Source organism: Salvelinus fontinalis, chromosome 2 (genome assembly GCF_029448725.1).
Source record: "Salvelinus fontinalis isolate EN_2023a chromosome 2, ASM2944872v1, whole genome shotgun sequence".
In the NCBI taxonomy this organism is placed as follows: domain Eukaryota; kingdom Metazoa; phylum Chordata; class Actinopteri; order Salmoniformes; family Salmonidae; genus Salvelinus; species Salvelinus fontinalis.
In genome coordinates this window covers 28,761,711-28,786,725 of record NC_074666.1, presented here as the reverse complement: position 1 = coordinate 28,786,725, position 25,015 = coordinate 28,761,711, and the positions used below count along the sequence as shown (strand labels likewise).

Below are 25,015 nucleotides of genomic sequence, written 5' to 3'. Positions count from 1 at the left end.
TCAATCCGGAAAATGTCAAGAACTTTGAAAGTTTCTTCAAGTGCAGTCACAAAAACCCTCAAGGGCTATGATGAAACTGGCTCTCGTGAGGACCGCCACCGGAAAGGAAGACCCAGAGTTACCTCTGCTGCAGATTTCAGCCCAAATAAATGCTTAACAGAGTTCAAGTAACAGACACATCTCAACATCAACTGTTCAGAGGAGACTGTGTGAATCAGGCCTTCATGGTCGAATTGCTGCAAAGAATCCACTACTGAAGGACACCAATAAGAAGAGACTTGATTGGGCCTTAGAAACACGAGCAATGGACATTAGTCCAGTGGAAATCTGTACTTTGGTCTGATGGGTCCAAATTTGAGATTTTTTTTGCTTCCAACCGCTGTGTCTTTGTGATGCAGAGTAGGTGAATGGATGATATTCGCATGTGTGGTTCCCACCGGGAGGCATGGAGGCAATGGTTTAGGGGTGCTTTGCTGGTGACACTCTCAGTGATTTATTTAGAATTCAAGGCACACTTAACCAGCATGGATACCACAGCATTCTGCAATGATGCACCATCCCATCTGGTTTGCGCTTAGTGGGACTATCATTTTGTTTTTCAACCGGACAATGACCCAAAACACACCTCCAGGCTGTGTAAAGGCTATTTGACCAAGGAGAGTGATGGAGTGCTGCATCAGATGACCTGGCCTCCACATTCACCCGACCTCAACCCAATTGAGATGGTTTGGAATGAGTTGGACTGCAGAGTGAAGGAAAAGCAGCCAACAAGTGCTCAGCATATGTCGGAACTCCTTTAAGACTGTTGGAAAAGCGTTCCTCACGAAGCTGGTTGAGAAGAGTGTGCAAAGCTGTCATCAAGGTGGCTACTTTGAAGAATCTCAAATATAAAATATATTTAGATTTAACACTTTTTGGTTACTACATGATTCCATATGTATTATTTCAGTTTTGATGTCTTCTATTGTTATACAATGTAGAAAATAGTATAAATTAAGAAATACCCTTGAATGAGTAGTTGTCCAAACTTTTGACTTGTACTGTATGTAGGACACTTGAAATCCCATTAACTTTGAGAAGAATTTTTTTTTTATATTGGAGTTGTCTCGAGATGGCTATACATTTTCATGAAATGAGGCTAGTAGCATAGCATCTCTCGCAACTGAATACAGGTGATGGATGTCAACAACCCTAATCGAATATTTAAAAAAGGATTACAATGATGCGGGAGCTAGACAGCTCACCATGCCACTTTGTGTACAATGACTCCCATTCTTAGGGCAGAGAGACAGGTACGTTGTCAGTATATCCATAATCTTTGACGAACCAGAGGTAACTCGTTTTAGGACTACAAGCTGGTGAGCTATCCTCGTCAATATCCAAAAACTAGACTTTGAACCAATCGGAAAGCACAAATCCTCACGTTGGGGAGCCAACAATTAAAAAAAAATAATGAAAAAATAGGTAATTTTCCTTTAAACTAGCTAACCACTGTAGCTTGATTAATTATAATTAAATCACAATGGATTAGCTAGTTTCCGTGAATCAGATGCCTGCGTTAGCTGCTGAGTTAGTGCCTTGTCCTTAGCTAATCAGCTACCTATGTTGTTGTGTGAATATTGTGTGAATAGCAAATATACTAACGTTAGCTAGCTAACTAAATATTTGGCTGTGTGCTGGCATTATGGGATTATGAGAGAATTAAATTGTTTCTTTGTCATCTTGCTAGGTAGTAATCTAGCTGTAGACATCCGGCTAGTATCAACAAGGGCTTTCTATAAAATAGCAAAATGATTGCAGATAGCTTCGAATCTAGACCATAAGCAATACGCACAGATATGCATTGCCAAGCAATTCTATTTTAAGGCTGAGTGGCTGACGACTTCCAAGGTCATGGTTGTGTGAACACAAACAGGTTGACTGCCGACACTCTGTTCAGAGGTGTTAAGTACTTTAGGCAGTCAAACTTTTGACAATCCTACCGGTGTCTGATATTTAATACACCCCACACATTTCAGAATTTTTCTTCCCTGACTGTACTGATTGCCTCTAAGGCCATGTGTGATGGAGAGAGTAATCACCAATGATAGAAACTGCCAACTTAATGTGTGTGGGCTCCAATGGTCTCTCTCCCTCAGACTGAATTTCATTACCAGCTGTAATAGTGCAGAGGCTCCAGACTGAAGTACATAGCTTTAGCACCAGCGCCACTTACCAGTCTGGCTTTTACAGCAGGAAATTTGTCCTTAGGGTAGGGCAACATTTATTTTGAAATATAAATCATATGAAAACCAAGCAAGTGTCTTCTTTCATTGCGTTCATCTCTCTAGTGTAGTTGTAATTGTTGTAAAATAAATTAATGACTGTAAAGGCATTCTATGCAGTTGGATTTGGTTCAAAGATGTCAAAATATTGTAAAGGAGTTGAGGACGATATCTATTTTTAATTAAACAAAACTCACAATACTGTCAGAGTGGTGCAGTTTTGAAAGCTGGAAACCCACAAAGATGATATCCTGTTCCCCTCCAGTTCTCTGTGAAAAAGATGTCAGGCCATTCTGGCATTAATTCATGATATCAGCATCAGTATCTGGTAGTTGGTAAATACTCAAAGTAGTGTTTTAATGAGAAAATGGTACATTTCTGAAAACAGATACTGTTGCAGAGTGATTATGGCAAACGTTCATAAATAATAAACATGGTTATGAGGAAACATGATTTAAGCATTGTCAAATACAGTAAAATATATTATCCATCATAGTGGGTTAGATGTTATTCTGTTACTTACAGCCAGTTTAATCTAGGCATTTCCAGGCAGACAGATTTCTTGGGGATGGATTCTAGGGAATTGTTCAGCAAAGACCTGCAGCCAAATTAAATTTAAAAGAGTGTGTTGGTTAAATGATACAAATCTCATGAGCTCTTAAAGTGAGAAGCACAGTGGCATGATACTTACAGGAAAAATAAAGATTTCAGGCCCTCAAACGATTTCTGTCTCATAGATGTGATTCTATTTTCGTCAAGAATCCTACACCCAGAGGAAACAGAGAAATATGTCCATTTGTGTCCTACTCCAACCTTGACATCTATGTTTGTTGACTTTGATCATGTAATCGTCACGAGTTTCACATCCGTCACATTAGACAAAATGAATAGAGAGCCTCTGCAGCTATACGTGAGCTATAATCACTGTTGTCAAACAACCGTCTTAGGGGGCATTGGTACATGGACCCTGATATCATACCATCATGTATCACACATGAGGATTGTTAGCTACACCATAAATGTCACACGGTATCATACCTTATCCTCATTACTTTCTTGGGAAGATAGTGCAGCACAAACTGAGGAATTCTCTGAGGCAGAGAATGAAGCTGGCTTTAAACAGATCAAGATTTTGGCAAATTGTATGTCTGTGCAGTTTGACGGAAGTTGGCGGTAGTTTCAGGAGGAATAGCTAACTAGCGTAATGAGTGGAACTCTATGGGATCAACTGGCGTTAGCGCACTCTAGCTAGCTGATCCCATAGACTTCCAGTCATTGCGCTAACGCTAGTTAGAAATCGCTCCAGAAACTACCTCCAACTTCCTTCAAACTGCACACAGAGACAACAATGGTGTCCATGAGTTCATCTGTTTCTGGGTATATAGCAAAAAGGGCTTAATTGCAAAAATCTCAAACTATCCCTTTAAGGTCAATGAGTACAACTGCCCAGTGCAGCACATTTTCCAACAAGATATACAGGTGTTTTTGTATCAATGAGATAAATATTTACTGTCTACAAATCTCATGAACCCCACTGACACACTGAAGCATTTCCTAATGAAGGTGTCTTTAAGGTCACTGAAAAAATTCTCCACACCAGTTCACTTACAGCCACTCCAGGTTCGAGAGGTCTCCAAAAATGCCAGCCTTCAACGATGTAATCCGATTCTGACTGAGAAATCTTAGCACAGCAGGCCAGTTTTACAGGGAGGGAAAAACATACATCAAAGGGGATGAGGATGTACATTTTAAGATGAAAAGCCAGATAATAATAATGATAATAATAATAATATAGTAAAGAAAACAATATTGACAAAGGGACAGTTGTAATTGCAGATCTTACTTCTGCACTTTGAACATTCCACTGCTTGCAAGTAATATGGAATGTAATAAGGTAGGGTAACACATCCACCTGTTCCTCATGCAAACTCTATCTGAGACTATTAGGACAGAGCACTAACACATTTTCCTTGTCATTGTTTGTTTCCCACAGCCTTACACCGATAACCCCCTGGGACCCTCAGGAATGCAGAGGAGAGACACTAAATCAAATCATGTTTTATTTGTCACATGCGCCGAATACAACAGGTGTAGACTTATCTGTGAAATGCTTACTTACGAGCCCTTTCCCATTAACATTAAGCTGGATGTGAAAATAGCTGTGACAAGTGAAAAGTAGGAGTAGTTGATTTTGCTGTTAACTATCCAAGACTACCTGTCAGAGTGACTAGTATATAATCTCCAAGATACCCTGTCCTCTGTGCAAATCCTGACAGAGTAGGATGAAAGGTTTTCATGTCTTCCTTTTAATTATAGACCAGCCGGGCTTCATCTGATTTATGTCTACTAGACCTGTGCACTTCACACATCTTAGGTTTGAATAGAAGGAGAAAGACTACAGTATCTGAATCTATTTACACTTCTCAAGGATGTGCCAATAAATGAGTCAGTGTATTCATTGACTGGTTCTCTTTGATTTCCCTACATATTTTGTTCTCAAGGAGCTCAACATACATTGTTGGCCCACTTACACATCCTACAGTATTACATACTACATAACTTACAATACCTTTTCATGACGTGTGATGTAGGGCAACCATAGTGGTGATGTAGGGATGTACGCATGGTACCGCAGGTCAGACCATGGCCCATTATGAATTAGGACTTACAGTCTTCTTAGTGAGTAGAGTCCTGAGAATGCCTGCTTGGAGATTCTGTTGATCCTGTTGTCTTCCAGGTGTCTGTGGAAGAGAAACATATTCAAAGGTTTTAATGACAAAGCCCTGGTATAATAAGAAAGAAATAAGATCTCATCAATAATGAGACACAACTACATGATGATTGTCAGAGCGAGGATAAATATATTGAGGATTATGTTAGTATGTGACAAACACCACTTTCTTAAATGGACAACTTTCTTACAACATTGGCTTTATCATTCAGTTGAATGGAGATACTGTACCATTCAAGGCCACACATTGTTGGTGGATGCAGTATACTCTGTTTATGGTGTAACAAAGAGAGACTGGGCAATTATTTATGTAGGACATTCCACAAAACATTTGAACATTCAACAGAAGTGGCTCTGAAGGTAAAGGTACCGCTACATTTTGCCTTTTCATAAGTATGGATGAATAGAAACATTTACTGAATTCATAATTTTTTTAACAAACAAATTATTTGGTGGCATTTTATTGTCCAGGATTTTAAACCCTCTTTGTGATTTGAATGAAGACTAATTCACATTAGACATTGCATGCATTTAAAGGTCCTGAACAGTCATCCTATTTCCCAAGTAAAATATCAATATTGGTTCCCGTTTTAAAATGGTGTACATTTTCTCAAATTCGGAGCATCTCTCATTTCCAACTATCAGTAAGGCTGAAGGACCAGGCTGAGTTGGTGGGAAGCTAATAGGCTGAGTTGGTGGGAAGCTAATAGGCTGAGTGGGTGGGGAGCTAATAGGCTGAGTGGGTGGGAAGCTAATAGGCTGAGTGGGTGGGGAGCTAATAGGCTGAGTGGGTGGGGAGCTAATAGGCTGAGTGGGTGGGAAGCTAATAGGCTGAGTGGGTGGGAAGCTAATAGGCTGAGTGGGTGGGAAGCTAATAGGCTGAGTGGGTGGGAAGCTAATAGGCTGAGTGGGTGGGAAGCTAATAGGCTGAGTGGGTGGGAAGCTATTAGGCTGAGTGGGTGGGGAGCTCACCTTGACTGACAGTTCTTTGAAACTCCTATGTCAAGCAACTTGGACACAAGGTTGCAGTGAGATCATCTCAAGCAAACAAGATTGATATTGCATGCAACATCCAATCCTGTCATACATCACATCATGGTTTCACAAATTATTTGGTTGTAACAGCATTGATATAAACAAAATTCTGGTGGTAAAATGTATAGCCAAAATGAAACTGCCAGCACTGTTATATCAAGCTAGCTATGTAGCTCAGTTCATGTTGGACAATTTCAGTTGAAACTGGACAGGGAAAGGTCTGGGTTCACTTCATAAATTATACATCTCAGGATTGACATATCCCATCTGTTGCAGTTCGCAGAGCCACTGAGAGGTGTGTTGACATGACAACTGGGTGGGAGTTCCGAATAGAATCATAGCCTACATTTTTACCCCTCTTTTTTCATGCAGGATGGATGAAGACCTAGCTAGACAGTAACTAGCTAACACCAGACACTTGTAGTTTCCCCCTTTATCTGTATCTTTGACAGAGAGCATAGGCAGCAGCTCTACAGAGATGAGATGATGACTTGGAATGAAATAATAAAGTCATCAAATATTTTTTTTAACATACACAACAACTGAAATATTTTATTTAAGTAAAGTAATGTGAATAAATAATGGTTAACAAGTGATAATCAGTACTGGGCATTCACTACCATCATGGGACTTTTATTAATTGTTTTATTCTGTGTTAACAGAATTCAGCCCACATAATGCATAGTGCATTTTTTATTTATTTTATTTTTTACATTAATCAAAACTGTGATTTTTTTCATAATCGAACCGACCTCAAAAAGCACTAATCGCTCAGTACTACCTGGAGGCAGAACTGAGCGATTTCCCTTTAGATATTACAGCTGCAAAGTCAAAGTTGGCTATACTGTAAAAATGTAATTTGCTTTTTGGTCTTAATTTAAGGTTAGGGTTAGCAGTGTGGTTAAGGTTAGGTCTAAAATCTGATTTTATGACTTTGTGGCTGTGCTAGCTATTGACCACTGCATAGCTGCCTCCAGAATAAGATTCTTGACGAGAAATGCTAACCTGCCCAATAATCAAACTTTACCAATGTACCAGCAACAGTAATTTTTCATACTTCGGTCCATCCCATTTGATCTGGTTTCACCCAAATATCATCCAAATTGAAGAAAAACATGTTTTGGACTGTTCAGGACCTTTAAACAGATTGAACATAAACACTTGTCAGAGTCAGTGCAGAGAAAGAAGGAAAGGTCAAAAAAGGGTTCCACACTCACAGTCTCTCAAGGTGTCTGTAGCGGATGAACTGGTCTGGTTGGAGAGCTGTTATCTGGTTGCTGTTCAGCTCACTGAGGGTAGAGAGAGCTGCTAGTTTGACTGCTAATACAGCATCATAGATGTACACATTTTGTCCAGATGCTACAATAGGAATCTACTCTAGCAATCCCAATACCTATAACTGTGCTCTGGTGTTAGACTTCACAAGGGTGGGAATCCAGTCTACTCACAGAGATGTTATATTGGAAGACACAGCTGGGACGCTGAGTAGTCCCTTTTTGTTACAGTTAACTCTCCTGGCCTCACAGAAGCATACCTCTGGGAACACGTCCAGCACTGCAGAAGAGAAGCACAGAAGAAACATGCACACACATGCAGATAAATGCCCCACATACCATTTCCTGGAATTATTGTTTCTTAGAATTGCTCAAATTTATTTAGACTATTTACGGTAACAGAATGATGTGAATGGATGACCTCAATGTATGATTTCAAATGGGTTGATACATTTTTAGCTTTAGTTAATGTATTAATTTAAAGCAGTGCAACATTAGATATGTAAATAATTGCATTTGCTTCTGAAAATGTATACTCACTGCATTCCTTGGACTCTTCAACATTTTTCTTCATAAAGGCATCAAAAAGATGTGGCCACCCGCTGTTGTCCACTGTTCAGGGAAAGATGATAGAGACATATTTCATTTTTGTGCATTTGTACATCTTTGTGCGGAACTTAATTGTGTGAAGTTATCAACATGTTTGTTCATATTTTGTGTGACCTTGACAAATTGCTTGATGAATATCTCAGTACAGATGCATTGAAGCAGAAATGAGTATTTTAAATGCTATCTTATTTCCCCCACCCCTGCCCTCCATCCCACTTCAACAACCAGACACTGCACCCTAAACATCTGTTTACCCTCCTGAAGCTGCTGTGGTTCAAGACTCACCACAGTTCTCCTCATCAGCTCCATTAGCACAGTCCTGGACCCCATTGCAGTGGTAGAGCTGGGGCAGGCACACAGACAGGTTGCCACAGGGGAACTGGCCCAGTGGGCAGACATCAACACCAGAATAGAGGCTGCTGTCTGTGGATGATTCTGGAGGAGACACTCAAACATATCTGATTCAATCCAAAACGACGTTAAACAACTTTCTTATTCAGGTTTCCGAGAGCATGGCCGTATTTTGAGTATCAATGGATAGAAGCAATCAAAAACAAGATAATGAAGTCATATAGGCGATATCAGGCGGTGTCAGAGGAAGTCCCAAAAATTGTCAGTCTCCAGCCACCGAAGCACTAGTTCTCTCTAATACCGCATGACAAGTGGTACCATTACACCAAGTCTAGAACCAACAGGACCCTGAACAGCTTCTACCCCCAAGCCGTGAGACTGCTAAACAAGACTGGTAAATGGCTAACCGGACTATATGCATTGACCCTTTCTCTAATTCTCTTACACTGATTCTATTCACACACAATGGACTCTACTCACACATACTTACACTGACACCCCAACACACATATACAGTACATAGGCCCACACACACATGTGCATACATGCATACTGACGCCACACACACAAGCACACACTTTCACACTCACCAAATACGCTGTTGCTACTGTCTGACTTGTTGCCTAGTCACTTTACCCCTCCAAATTTTGTTAGTACAGCCTGAAATAAAAATGTATTAAAGTATGTGTTTTTTCTCCTACATCTACAGTGCCTTAGGAAACTATCCAGACCCCTTGACCTTTTCAACATTTTGTTACGTTACAACCATATTATAAAATGTATAAATTAAAATAAAATCCTCTATAATCCACACACAATATCCCATAATGACAAAGTGAAAACAGGTTTTTAGAAATGTTTGCAAATTCATTACAAATCATGGTAAACAATTTTTACACCTGAACTTATTTAGGCTTGCCATAACAAATGGGCTGAATACTTATTTCCTCCAGATACTTCAGCTTTTCATTTGTAAGTCATTATTACACATTTCTAAAAACACAATTCCACTTTGACATTTTAGGGTATTGTGTGTGTGTGTGTGTGTGTGTGTGTGTGTGTGTGTGTGTGTGTGTGTGTGTGTGTGTGTGTGTGTGTGTGTGTGTGTGTGTGTGTGTGTGTGTGTGTGTGTGTGTGTGTGTGTGTGTGTGTGTGTGTGTGTGTAGGCCAGTGACAAACTCTCAATTGAACCCATTTTAAATTCATGTCTGTAACACAAAAAAATGTTGTTACACAATAAAATGTGGACAAAGTCTTGTTACTCATTGTTATTCACTGTGTATTTATTCCTTTTGTCACTATTTATATAATCATTTTAAAAAGTTTAATCTATCTTGACCTTTGCATCATTGGAAAATAACTTGTAATATTTAATTTGACATAGAAAATACAGAGAAATATGACATGTAAAATGTATGAAAAACTGAAAACATTGTATGAGCATAATGGCTTTGTATATGGCCTCCTTGGAGGTATCAGGAAACAGCTAAGTGCACCTATTTGTTAGTGTCAAATTTCATATAGACACCATAGATTTATTCTAAATTATGCATGACATTTATTGAGCACCTATGGTTAAATACAGTGATTTAAATAAAAACAAATGAACAGGCTTTTTGATATATAACAAGTAGACAGTCCTACATCAAAGACCTTGATGATACATGACATCTATGATTGTCACGTTCTGACCATAGTTCTTGTGTGTTTTACTTGTTTTAGTGTTTGGTCAGGACGTGAGCTGGGTGGGCATTCTATGTTGTGTGTCTAGTTTGTCTGTTTCTATGTTTGGCCTAATATGGTTCTCAATCAGAGGCAGGTGTTTTGTGTTGTCTCTGATTGGGAATCATATTTTGGTGGCTTGTTTTGTGTTAGGGGTTGTGGGTGGTTGTTTCCTGTCTTTGTGTTCGTTTCACCAGAGAGGACTGTTTCGGTTTGCCACGTTTGTTATTTTTGTATTGTGTAAGTGTTCACGTTTATCATCTTTATTAAATATGTTGAGCACAAACTACGCTGCGTCTTGGTCCGATCCCTGCTACACCTCCTCTTCAGACGAAGAGGAGGAAGGCTGCTGTTACAATGATGGTAGTTTTGCCTTCTTGTCAAGATGTCTGAGTTCGAGATGCTGTCAGGTCACATGACTGATGGAAGCTGTGCTTAGAACACTGACTGATCTGCCACCCCTCGTGTGACCTCACAGCCTCAAGACGTCAAGCAGGTTCCCCTTCGTTCCCCCACATTCCCCATAGTAGCAGTGGAACAGCTCCGGGGGTGGGATGGAGGTTTTTCTTCTAAATTATTACAACAGTTTGCCACACGTGTATTAAAAAATAAAAAACTTTATACAAGTTCACTTTACTGTTAAATTGTTTGTATTTGTAGAACTGAGATACCCAAAGGAATTAAGACAAACAGTTTATTTCTGTACATTTAATTTCACACAATGCACATCGTAAATGTGATGCTCTGCATAATCACAAGCAACATCCCACTTTGCACAAACTGCTTGACTCAGTCATTTCATTATAATTTGTCAACCTATTGCTACGTGGAAAATACATTGGATTTGAAAAAAGTAGATTGGAAGTGTTGTTTTTAGGGTGACTTTTCAACCACAGGATTATTTCATAATGCTAACCAAATTTCAATATAGACATACCTTGTATAAAACATGTTGAATTTGTACATCTAAAACATCAGATCTTCAACGTTATATCCACTATCAGTCTGGGCAGCTCCTCCTACAGAAGAATTTATCAATCTACAGCTACCCTTTGGACTCCCAGCCAAGGTTTTAACCAAGCCCTGCTTAGCTATGCTATTTGTCACCGACTATTACCAATGTGCTATCGTGAGAATGATTGTTGAGAGAACTCAACTGAAAAACAAGATAGATTCCCTGTTGTGCTATCGAAGTCATTCCAAAGGGTAGGTTTAATAAAGCAAATGAAATGTGACCATACTGTATCACTCATATCAATGATCATCAACAATTGTTTCAATTAAATCCAGAATTCAACTAAAAACATTTGTTTTGGTAAAAACAGTTGGATAAATACACATGTAGGTAGAATCCGATTTCAAATGTAATGATATTTAATATTATACAACAGATGTGTCTAATGTTGATTGGTAAAACTGCATTCTAGCCGGTGTCCATTCCACAAGTAACCACCGGCTAAAACTATGATCTTAAAATGACTTACTCTGTTCCATCTGACTGTGCAATACACTGTCTCATCAGCCCAGTCAGGCAATTTATAAACTTGATCTCCCCTATAAAAAGCATCTAGACATTATCTCACATTTCTTTTAGACTAACATTAAGTTTTCAACAGCGGAGATTTGTATAAACCTTGCTGTCTCTCTGACATTTTGTACATTGTTTCAATATTACAATTTGATCTCCAGCTGTCGCATAGTAATGAACATGTCGAGATGAGACAGACAGGCAGGCAGCTTTTCTCAAAAATCATGAATTAGCATAATTTTTATGGATATGTACAAAGAAATATCAATAGAAAACAGTTCAAATGAAACGAAGCTAGTTTGCAGTCTTTCCAGCTTCAGTTTGAAGTGATTGTGTTAGCTGTGTTGTTGGCTAGCTCCTCTGAACAACAGTGTTCTGATGAGAGAGCACATTTTCTATGCCAGGTGAATTAGCATTGTTATGGATGTATCCAAATAAATGTCACTAGAAACAGCTTAAACAAATGCAGCTAATTTGAAGTTTTCTGGCTGCATTGTTTGACATGACTAAGTTAGCGGTAGTTGGCTGGCTAGCAAGCAAGGGATAAGAACGTTGGCAGCCAGTATGACAATAGAACATTTAAAAAGCGAACGACTCGGTCGCGTCCATAGATCCAGAACAAAAAGACTAAACGACTGGGTCGTGTCTCTGGCAACCGAACCGATAGAATGAATGACCAGCCGGCTTGGGTAGCAACCCTAGATTTGTGTCGGGACTACATCTTGAGGAAGGATGAAATGGTATTAATAAATTAATCAAAATCACGTTTTTAATTAAAATATGTCAATCATTATTTTAATATGGTAATCCATTGAATAAAAGTGACAATGCCCTCGAAGCTGGTGTTGGAGGCTATATTGGCATGGTTTTCCGGCTCTCGAAGAAACAACACCCGTGCCAATATATCCTCCAAACACCGGCTTCGAGGGCATTATCACTTAAATATTGAATTGTGTTTGGTTGTCAACACAACCAAATACCGACAAGGAGATGTATCTCCTGCTTGGATAGTTCCATCTGTGCCAGTGACTGAATTAATAATTGATATGTTGGATTTATGTCTAAAATCAAATCAAACTGTAAAAGGTGCATTTCAAATTGGATTTGATTGTGTCCTGTCATTTAACTTATATATATTGGTTGAGATAGAGACGTGAATCCAAAATTATAAATTTCTAGACATACTGGAATTGAAGGCAGACTAAGTCAGTGGCACAAGTGGAACTATCCAAGCAGAAGTTAAAAATCTTTCAAATATGGATATTTGTCTGCCTTGTCAATCAAACACAATTCAATATTACTTTTGTAATACAGTATATAGCCTAAAGTTAAGGCTTTTAAACTAATGAAACGTTCAACTGTAAAATGAGTACCACATCCAGGGCCACATTGAGGCTACTGTAACTATACATTTCTTCTTATGTAATCATATATGAAGTGTACGTGTTCAAGATAGTATGCATAGGTTTTCGCAAGACTGGAGAGATCTTCACAATTGCTGTAATAATCTGTGCAGAATCTTGAACGGCATTGATCACTTGCACCATGTACTTGTCATGTCATGGGCGGCAGCGTAGCCAAGTGGTTAGAGCGTTGGACTAGTAACCGGAAGGTTGCAAGTTCAAATCCCCGAGCTGACAAGGTACAAATCTGTCGTTCTGCCCCTGAACAGGCAGTTAACCCACTGTTCCTAGGCCGTCATTGAAAATAAGAATTTGTTCTTAACTGACTTGCCTAGTTAAATAAAGGTAAAAAAAAAAAAAAATGTAATCTCAACTGCAATCCAGGTCATTTGGTTCTGCTATTAGATGAAGCACAGTGATAACACTGTTGTATAAATAAGCAACATATCAGACATTGTTTATCCATTGGAATTTGGTTGTGCTTTCAGATGATTGAAAGCATAATGATAACACATTGAAAATTCAACTAATTTTGGCTGTCTTTTTGAGTGGGTGAATTATACACTCAGTAGCTGGTTTATTAGGTACACCCATCCAGTATCGGGTCGGACCTCCCTTTGCCTCCAGAACAGCCTGAATTCTTCAGGGAATGGAAACATTGCTCAATCGGTATAAAGGGACCTAACGTGTGCCAGGAAAACATTCCCCACATCATTACATCACCACCACCAGCCTGTACTGTTGACACCAGCCAGGATGGGGCCGTGGACTCATGCTGTTATTTGCCATATCCTGACGATTCAAGAACTGGGATTTGTCAGACCAGGCAATGTTTTTCCACTCTTCAATTGTCTAGTGAAGGTGATCGCATGCACACTAGAGCCGCTTCTTCTTGTTTTTAGCTGATAGGAGTGGAACCCGGTGTGGTCGTCTGCTGCAATAGCCCATCCGTGACAAGGACTGACGAGTTGTACGTTCCCGAGATGCCGTTCTGCGCCGCTATTTGGGGCCCGCCTGTTAGCTTGCACGATTGTTGCCATTCTCCTTAGACCTCTCATCAACAAGCTGTTTTCACTCACATTATTGCTGCTGACTGGATGTTTTTTGTTTATTGCACCATTCTCTGTAAACCCTAGACACTGTCGTGTGTGAAAAGCCCAGGAGGCCAGCCTTTTCTGAGATACTGGAACTGGCACCGACGATTGTACCATGCTCAAAGTTACTTAGGTCACTAATTTTGCCCAGTCTAACGTTCAATCAAACATTTTTATTTATTTAACTAGGCAAGTCTGTTAAGAACAAATTCTTATTTACAATGACAGCCTAGGAACAGTGGGTTAACTGTCTTGTTCAGGGACAGGAAGACAGATTTTTACCTTTTTACCAGCTCAGGGATTAGATCTAGCAACCTTTCGATTACCAGCCCAATGCTCTAACCACTAGGCTACCGGCCACCTCCATGCCTTTCTGCCTGCTTTATATAGCAAGCTACGGCCTCATGACTGTATGTAGTGTACATAACAACTGGCCACTGATTGTAGGTTGTAATCTCATTGATCAACGTCTCTGTCAGACGGTGAGTGTAGCTGGTGCATGAAGTCAGGCGCAGGAGAGCCAAATGAGTGAGCAACGTACTTTACTCAATAAAATAAAGGCACACGGTACAACAAATACACTTATATGACCCAAAAATATGACCAAAAAACTAATGGTAAACATTACGTACGGGTGAACACAGCACCCGTCAAAAAAAACAGCCATCATACCAAACTGAACATAGAAATAAACAAGCACAACAAACATGGGGGAAACAGAGGGTTAAATACATGAACATGTAATTGGATAATGAAAACCAAGTGTGTAGAAAATAAAGACAAAACCAATGGAAAATGAAAGAAGGATCAGCGATGGCTAGAACACCGGTGACGTCGACCGCCGAACGCCACCCGTACCAGGAGAGGGACCGACCTCTCGGTCTCAACCAAATATTACCCAATTATCCACGTTGAAATGACAGGGTGTGCGCAGTGGGATACCACAAGAACTCATTCAACAGTTTAATTTCCATAAACATGTGGTTCTTTTAATCATACATTGCTTCTGTTCAGCGCAGTTACTAAATGTGGGTCTTACATGAGTGCTTTTCTTATCATAAAACAACAGCAAGTCCTTCCATGTTTAACACTATTTCACATTCTGCAAAAAATCACTGCAAAATACACGGCAAGGGGAATCCAAACAAAATCTGTATCTAAATGAGTCTACTCTATAGAGACACTAATGTATTTAGGAATGCTGTGTGGCATCACACTGATACAATTTCCTCATCACCTTCCATCCACACTCATTCTCAGGAGATTTTTTTTTTCCCCTGTTTATTTTTAATAATGAATGTACTTCTGAGTTGAGTTGGATTTATACATACAATAAGCTAGTTATGATTCTCATCTACTGTGGGAGATGTACTAATAATAATACATATGATGAATACAAATCATTTTTGAGCAAAAGGGTTATTCCTGTGGTGAAAAGCATTTTCTTTAGCAGTGTTTCAAATTGTACCCTCTATGGTACCTTTTGTTGTTTTGATGCATAAACTAACATTCAGTACTCATACAATAATGATGGTGATGAGAAACCATATAGGTAACAGATATAATTATTATCCAAATGGGTTAATACATGATTAATTGTATGATACTCATACTCATATTCAGAATCATAATTACTGTTACCTTAATGTTTAAAACGCTATTTTGAGGAAAATGTCATACTTAATGGACTAACGCAAAACAAGTATAATGTAATGCTGCGTCATAGATGTCATACTCAGGAGGGAAATTCATATATTATTTAGCAGACATTCACAGGCAATTCAAACCATCCGTGTATGTAATCACAAATAAGCTGTAATGATTTTAAGTGCCATACATTAACAGTTTGATTCAACTTCCTCACTTTTCACTAATGAGAATGAAGTGCACATTATTCATAGATTCAGGCAAAATCAAATTATTATTCCGTCTGTACAGTTTTTATCCTATTATTGATACTCAAATGAACTGACTTACCTATGACGTCTGTCAGAGAAATATAAATGAGGATGCATAAAGGGAGCATTATAGGAGCCATAACGAGAGGCATCTCTTGCTGTAGTCCTGATCCAAGTGATCGCAAGCAAGCCTGAGGCTCCACTGTCAGGTCTCTCAAACATATAACCACTTGCAGTTAAATGCGTGCAGTGCAGAGCACATACAGTACATACACTCTCTCTCTCTCTTACTCACTCACTCTTTCTCTCTCAAACACACAGATACACACACACACACACACACACACACACACACACACACACACACACACACACACACACACACACACACACACACACACACACACACACACACACACACACACATTGCATTGGCTGAACATCCACTCATATAATTACTCTGCCAATGTGTCAGAAAACAATACAACAATAGCTGGTGATCTCTTGACTACCTACTTGGTACTGTACACTGCATGAGATAACAGGAGCATCTCATATTGAGTCAATAGTATAATTTATTGTCTGGATGAGGAGCGGTGTCTCATCAATCATAAAAAAGTATGAATTTCTGCCACAGAGTGACATCCAGTTTCAGATTTAACAATTTTTTCAAAAGGGATTTACAGGGATTTTGTATTTCTCTACTTTTTACCTGCTTTATTAGAAAATTTGTTTTTATCACTTTGGTACAATTTTCAGAAGTATGTTGTCAAATTTCACAACTCTTAGCACAAAACTCAAAACAAATCATCACAACTTTAAGCACATTTTCAATTAAAATGGTCCACCCACACAGACAGTGTGGTGAAGGTGACGCAACAGCGCCTCTTCATCCTCAGGAGGCTGAAGAAATTTGCTTTGGCCCCGAAGACCGTCACAAACTTTTACAGATGCACAATTGAGAACATCCTGTTGGGCTGTATCACGGCCTGGTACGGGAACTGCACCGCCCGCAACAGCAGGGCTCTCCAGAGGGTGGTCCAGTCTGCCCAACGCATCACCGGGGGCTCACTGCCTGCCCTCCAGGACACCTAGAGCACCCAATGTCACAGGTAGGCCAAAAGGATATACATAGACATGGAATCACTGGTCACATTAATAATGGGACACTAGTCACTTTTTAATAATGTTTACATACTTATTTACTCATTTCATATGTACAGTACCAGTCAAAAGTTTCAACACACCTACTCATTCAAGGGTTTTTCTTTATGTTTACTATTTTATACATTGTAGAATAACACAAATGGAATCATGTAATAACCCAAAAAGTGTTAAATAAATCAAAATATATTTTATATTTGAGATTGTTCAAAGCAGCCACCCTTAGTCTTGATTTTTCACCAAACCTAATCAGGGTTTCATCTAGAAATACCTTTCATATTGTCACGTTCCTGACCTTATTTCCTTTGTTTTGTCTTTGTTTAGTTGTTCAGGACGTGAGCTGGGTGGGCATTCTATGTTATGTGTTTCTATGTTGGGTTCATTTTCAATTAGCCTGATATGGTTCTCAATCAGGGGCAGGTGTTTTACGTTTCCTCTGATTGAGAACCATATTAAGGTAGGCTGTTCTCACTGTTTGTTTGTGGGTGAATGTTCCTGTGTCAGTGTTTGTGCTACACGGGACTGTTTCGTTCGTTCGTGTATACGTTCCTGTTCGTGCGTTATTGTTTTATGTTCTCAAGTACAGGTCTGTTCACGTCGTTTTGTTATTTTGTATTTTGTCAAGTGTTCTTCGTGTTCATCTTTCGCAAATAAAATTATGTATTCAACCCACGCTGCATATTGGTCCGATCCTTGCTCATCCTCAGACGAGGAGGAGGACGAGCGTTACACATATAAAGTAATCGACTTTCACAATGCAATGCTCACAATACTTTTCATATGATTCTATTCTTATTTGTTGAAATACATTTCACCATCAATGAAATCAACTGCACTTAATGGTTAATCCCTTAACCGTTTGGTAAACCTATAGATTTTAAACTGGTTTGTCCACTATATACAGTTGAAGTCGGAAGTTTACACACACCTTAGCCAAATACATACATACATACATACATACATACATACATACATACATACATACATACATACATACATACATACATACATACATACATACATACATACATACATAAACTCAGTTCTTCACAATTCCTGACATTTAATCCTAGTAAAAAGTCCCTGTCCTAGGTCAGTTAGGATCACCACTTTATTTTAAGAATGTGAAATGTCAGAATAATTGTAGAGAGAATGATTCATTTCAGCTTTAATTTCTTTCATCATATTTCCAATGGGTCAGAAGTTTACATACACTCAATTAGTAATTGGTAGCATTGCCTTTAGATTGTTTAACTTAGGTCAAACGTTTCGGGTAGCCTTCCACAAGCTTCCCACAACAAGTTGGGTGAATTTTGGCCCATTCCTCCTGACAGAGCTTGTGTAACTGAGTCAGGTTTGTAGGCCTCCTTGCTCGCACATGCTTTTCAGTTCTGCCCACATTTTCTATAGGATTGAGGTCAGGGCTTTGTGATGGCCACTCCAATACCTTGACTTTGTTGTCCTTAAGCGATTTTACCACAACTTTGGAAGTATGCTTGGGTCATTGTCCATTTGGAAGATCCATTTGCGACCAAGCTTTAACTTCCTGACTGATGTCTTGAGATGTTGCTTCAATATATCCACATAATTTTCCCGCCTCATGATGCCATCTATTTTGTGAAGTGCACCAGTCCCTCCTGCAGCAAAGCACCTCCACAACATGATGCTGCCACCCCCGTGCTTCACGGTTGGGATGGTGTTCTTCGGCTCCCTCTTTTTCCTTCAAACATAACAGTGGTCATTATGGTCAAGCAGTTCTATTTTTGTTTCATCAGACCAGAGGAAATTTCTCCAAAAAGTACGATCTTTGTCCCCATGTGCAGTTGCAAACCGTAGTCTGGCTTTTCTATGGCTGTTTTGGAGCAGTGGCTTCTTCCTTGCTGAGCGGCCTTTCAGGTTATGCCGATATAGGACTCGTTTTACTGTGGATATAGATACTTTTTTACCTGTTTCCTCTAGCATCTTCAGAAGGTCCTTTGCTGTTGTTCTGGGATTGATATGCACTTTTCGCACCAAAGTACGTTCATCTCTAGGAGACAGAACGCGTCTCCTTCCTGAGCGGTATGACGGCTGCGTGGTCCCATGGTGTTTATACTTGTGTACTATTGTTTGTACAGATGAACGTGGTACCTTCAGGCGTTTGGAAATTGCTCCCAATAATGAACCAGACTTGTGGAAGTCCACAATTTTTTTCTGCGGTCTTGGATGATTTCTTTTGAATTTCCCATGATGTCAAGCAAAGAGGCACTGAGTTTGAAGATAGGCCTTGAAATACATCCACACGTACACCTCCAATTGACTCAAATTATGTCAATTAGCCTATCAGAAGCTTCTAAAGCCATGACTGTCACGATCATTGGAATAAATGGACCAAGGTGCAGCGTGCGTAGAGTTTCACATGTTTTAACAAATGAAACTCACCAAAAACAATACAGAACAAACGAAACGTGAAGTAAATGCAGTGTTCACAGGCACAACACAAAAACAAGATCCCACAAAAAACAGGTGGGAAAAGGCTGCCTAAATATGATCCCCAATTAGAGACAACGATAGACTCTGATTGGGAAGCATACCAGGCCAACATAGAAACTAAAAACTAGAATGCCCACCCTAATCACACCCTGACCTAACCAAATAGAGAAATAAAAGGATCTCTAAGGTCAGTGCGTGACAATGACATACTTTTCTGGAATGTTCCAAGCTGTTTAAAGGCACAGTCAACTTAGCGTATGTAAACTTCTGACCCACTGGAACTGTGATACAGTGAATTATAAGTGAAATAATCTGTCTGTAAACAATTGTTGAAAAAATTACTTGTGTCATGCACAAAGTAGATGTCCTAACTGACTTGCCAAACTATAGTTTGTTAGCAAGAAATTTGTGGAGTGGTTGCTAATTGAGTTTTAATGAATCAAATGCCTTATGATTAACGAGACGTGGTGTGATCATAACAACATACAGGAACTCAATTCCTTCTGCTCACATGATTTAGAATTCCTCACAATCAAATGTCGACCGCATTATCTACCAAGGGAATTCTCTTCGAATATAATCACAGCCGTATATAGTCCCCCCAAGCAGACACATCGATGGCCCTGATTTTTTTTATTTGACTCTATGTAAACTGGAAACCACATATCCTGTGGCTGCATTCATTGTAGCTGGGGATTTTAACAAGGCTAATCTGGAAAACAAGACTCCCTAAATTCTATCAGCATATCGATTGCGCAACCAGGGCTGGTAAAATCCTGGATCATTGTTATTCTAACTTCCGCGACGCATATAAGGCCCTCCCCCGCTCTCCTTTTGGAAAAGCTGACCACGACTCCATTTTGTTGCTTCCAGCCTACAGACAGAAACTAAAACAAGACGCTCCCGCACTCAGGTGTGTTCAACACTGGTCCGACCAATCTGATTCCACGCTTCAAGACTGCTTCGATCACGTGGATTGGGATATGTTCCGCATTGCGTCCAACAACAACATTGACGAATACGCTGATTCGGTGAGAGAGTTCATTAGAAAGTGCATCGGCGATGTCATACCCACAACAACATTTAAAACATTCCCAAACCAGAAACCGTGGATTGATGGCAGCATTGGCCGAAACTGAGAGCGCGAACCACTGCTTTTAACCAGGGCAAGGTGTCACGTTCCTGACCTGTTTGCTGTTATTTTTGTATGTGTTTAGTTGGTCAGGACGTGAGTTCGGGTGGGCATTCTATGTTTTGTGTATCTATGTTAAGTGTCAGCGTTAATTGACCTTGTATGGCTCTCAATCAGAGGCAGGTGGTTTACGTTTTCCTCTGATTAAGAGGACCAGGATGTCTTGCTCCCAGAGGGACTAAATAACTTCTTTGCTCGCTTTGAGGACAATACGGCCCGCTACCAAAACCTGCGGACTCTCCTTCACTGCAGCAGAAGTGAGTAAAACATTTAAACGTGTTAACCCTCGCAAGGCTGCAGGCCCAGACGGCATCCCCAGCCGCATCCTCAGAGCATGCGCAGACCAGCTGGCTGGTGTGTTTACGGACATATTCAATCAATCCTTATCCCAGTCTGCTGTTCCCACATGCTTCAAGAGGGCCACCATTGTTTCTGTTCCCAAGAAAGCTAAGGTAACTGAGCTAAACGACTACCGCCCCGTAGCACTCGCTTCCGTCATCATGAAGTGCTTTGAGAGACTAGTCAAGGACCATATCACCTCCCCCCTACCTGACACCCTAGACCCACTCCAATTTGCTTACCGCCCCAATAGGTCCACAGACGACGCAATCGCAACCACACTGCACACTGCCCTAACCCATCTGGACAAGAGGAATACCTATGTGAGAATACTGTTCATTGACTACAGCTCAGCATTTAACACCATAGTACCCTCCAAACTCGTCATCAAGCTCGAGACCCTGGGTCTCGACCCCGCCCTGTGCAACTGGGTCCTGGACTTCCTGACGTGCCGCCCCCAGGTGGTGAGGGCAGGTAACACCATCTCCACCCCGCTGATCCTCAACACTGGGGCCCCACAAGGGTGCGTTCTGAGCCCTCTCCTGTACTCCCTGTTCACCCACGACTGCGTGGCCATACACACCTCCAACTCAATCATCAAGTTTGCAGACGACACTACAGTGGTAGGCTTGATTACCAACAACGACGAGACAGGCTACAGGGAGGAGGTGAAGGCCCTTGGAGTGTGGTGTCAGGAAAATAACCTCACACTCAACGTCAACAAAACATAGGAGATGATTGTGGACTTCAGGAAACAGCTGAGGGAGCACCCCCTTATCCACATCGACGGGACAGTAGTGGAGAGGGTAGTAAGTTTTAAGTTCCTCGGCGTACACATCACGGACAAACTGAATTGGTCCACCCACACAGACAGCGTTGTGAAGAAGGCGCAGCAGCGCCTCTTCAACCTCAGGAGGCTGAAGAAATTTGGCTCATCACCAAAAGCACTCACAAACTTCTACAGATGCACAATCGAGAGCATCCTGTCGGGCTGTATCACCGCCTGGTACGGCAACTGCTCCTCCCACAACCGTAAGGCTCTCCAGAGGGTAGTGAGGTCTGCACAACGCATCACTGGGGGCAAACTACCTGCCCTCCAGGACACCTACACCACCCGATGTCACAGGAAGGCCATAAAGATCATCAAGGACAACAACCACCCTAGCCACTGCCTGTTCACCCCGCTATCATCCAGAAGGCGAGGTCAGTACAGGTGCATCAAAGCTGGGACCGAGAGACTGAAAAACAGCTTCTATCTCAAGGCCATCAGACTGTTAAACAGCCACCACTAACATTGAGTGGCTGCTGCCCACATACTGACTCAACTCCAGTTCACTTTAATAATGGAAACGTATGGAAATTGATCAAAAATGTATCACTAGCCACTTTAAACAATGCCACTTAATATAATGTATATGTATATACTGTACTCTATATCATCTACTGCATCTTGCCAGCTTTATGTAATACATGTATCACTAGCCACTTTAAACTATGCACTTTTATGTTTACATACCCTACATTACTCATCTCATATGTATATACTGTACTCGATACCATCTACTGCATCTTGCCTATGCCGTTCTGTACCATCACTCATTCATATATCTTTATGTACATATTCTGTATCCCTTTACACTTGTGTGTATAAGGTAGTAGTTGTGGAATTGTTAGGTTAGATTACTCGTTGGTTGTTACTGCATTGTCGGAACTAGAAGCACAAGCATTTCGCTACACTCGTATTAACATCTGCTAACCATGTGTATGTGACAAATAAAATATGATTTGATTTGAACCTAAGTGTATGTAAACTTACGGCTTAAACTGTACATGGATTTTGAAAACTACAGAAATAAAATGTGTTTGTGTTTGTAAAGTATAAACATCTAAATTACATGTATGATAACCATACATAATGACTACTCATTGTTGCTAATTGATTTCACTGTGGTAACTACAATTGGTCACCATATACAGTATATATATATTTTTTAAATTGGCTGGTATCTGAGCTCCATTTTTTAGTTGAGTTTATTAAATCGACCATTAACAAAACAAAAAAACCAAGCACACATAAAACGTGAAAAAGCCTTACATGCACATTAGTAAAATCATCGAAGATATCACAATAAAGTCTGAGACTTATTTCCATTGTGGTCCCTCTGTCTGATAAAAATACACCTTATGGAACAGCGGGGACTGTGAAGTAACAAACAGGCACAGACACATGCATGCACACACGATAACATACGCACTATACACACGTACACATGGATTTTTCATTGTAGATATGTGGTAGTGGAGTATGGGCCTGAGGGCACACAAAACAGGTTTGTACTAACCTCTCCTGTCTCAGCCTCCAGTATTTATTCTGCAGTAGTTTACTGTATGTCTCGGGGGTCAGTCTGTTATATCTGGAGTATTTCTCCTGTTTTATCCGGTGTCCTGTGTGAATTTAAGTATGCTCTCTCTAATTCTCTTTTTCTTTCTCTCTCTCTCTCTTTCTCTCTCTCGGAGGACCTGAGCCCTAGGACCATGCCTCAGGACTACCTGGCATGATGACTCCTCGCCTTTTGAGAGAAACAACAACCAGGTGAAACAACTGCGGGCCGATTATGTTCAGGTACAGCACTATGTACTGTATTACTGTTACTATTTGATGTTCATGCTACCTCACAATATCCTATTAGAACTATACTGTAAAAATAACTAACCAAAATATATCTTTAGAGGGTGATGGTGCTTGATACTGCTGTGAACCATCACAAGTATATCTTTGTTGATGAAGCAGGCTTCAACCCTGCCAAAACTCGGTGCCATGGGCGGAACCTCATCGACCAATGTGTAACCGTCAAAGTGCCTGGACAACGTGGGGGAAACATCTCCATGTGTGCAGCTATCTCTGAAAATGGTCTGGTAGGAAGATGTTGTGGTTCCACCCTCCTGGCCATGGATGAGGCATGCGATGACATCATTGCAGACCAATGTCAAGCTTTGATTTGTCATGCCAAAAGGTGTTTCCTGCGGTGTGTGAACAAGGAAGACATTCCCTGTGATGTGGATGAGAATTTATGGCCAAATGCTCAAGACAGGCTTGATGAAAATTAATGCGTTAAATGTTATGTTTTATTTTCATTAATTTCATTTGTTTCATATATTTTCTTACATTAGATTACAGACAGTACACCTATGTTGCAATTACATCTGGAATTCTTTTTCTCATGAATGATTGTAGAGACTGTTTTCATTGATCACACCTTTGATGACACATTGGATAGATATTATGGAAATTATAGATTTACTGTCAATTTTGTTGGGCAATGTAAATGTATTGACTAATGGGCTCCTGAGTGGCGCAGTGGTCAAAGGCACTGCATCTCAGTGCAAGATGCATCACTACAGTACCTGGTTTGAATCCAGCCTGTATCACATCTGGCTATGATTGGGAGTCCCATAGGACAGTGCACAATTGGCCCAATGTTGTCCAGGTTTGGCTGGGTAGGCCATCATTGTAAATAAGAATTTGTTCTTAACTGATTTGCCTGGTTAAAACAATTTGAAGAATGTGTAATTTACAGTACTAGCATATTTCAGCACTTCTAAGGAAACACATTATGTTGTGTATTGGTTTAATCACCAAAACCATTCATTACATTTCACAATAAACTTATGTTGAATCAATTGTTGAGTGGTGAGAGGTGTTTACAATCCAAATGAATGACAGATTTTGAATGAAAGACTGGCTGCCTTACAAGTGTAACCAGTTTGGAGTTTTATACTAAAAGTTGTGAAAATGTACCACGTACTTGTGAAAATAGTACCAAAGCGATAAAAAAAAAGGTTGTTATTTTTACTTCAACACCGCCACCTATCGGGAGTGCTGGACAATAAACGTTATATATACGCCTTATATACGCTTTTATATGACGTACTAATGTC

General features: G+C 40.1%; 1 protein-coding gene across 1 annotated transcript in view; it reads right to left on the bottom strand.

Annotated features, from left to right (window-relative positions):
• rxfp2l (relaxin family peptide receptor 2, like) overlaps window positions 1-16,159 on the bottom strand; it is a 29,665-nt gene extending 13,506 nt beyond the window's left edge. The window contains exons 1-10 of the mRNA XM_055869752.1: window positions 15,989-16,159; window positions 8,199-8,348; window positions 7,845-7,916; window positions 7,479-7,584; window positions 7,248-7,319; window positions 4,934-5,005; window positions 3,874-3,945; window positions 2,956-3,027; window positions 2,788-2,862; window positions 2,462-2,533 (exon numbers count right to left, since the gene is read on the bottom strand). Coding sequence (XP_055725727.1) covers window positions 2,462-2,533; window positions 2,788-2,862; window positions 2,956-3,027; window positions 3,874-3,945; window positions 4,934-5,005; window positions 7,248-7,319; window positions 7,479-7,584; window positions 7,845-7,916; window positions 8,199-8,348; window positions 15,989-16,061 — 836 coding nt within the window. The 5' untranslated portion in view covers window positions 16,062-16,159. The remainder of the gene's footprint in view (window positions 1-2,461; window positions 2,534-2,787; window positions 2,863-2,955; window positions 3,028-3,873; window positions 3,946-4,933; window positions 5,006-7,247; window positions 7,320-7,478; window positions 7,585-7,844; window positions 7,917-8,198; window positions 8,349-15,988) is intronic.
• Window positions 16,160-25,015: the final 8,856 nt, after the last annotated feature.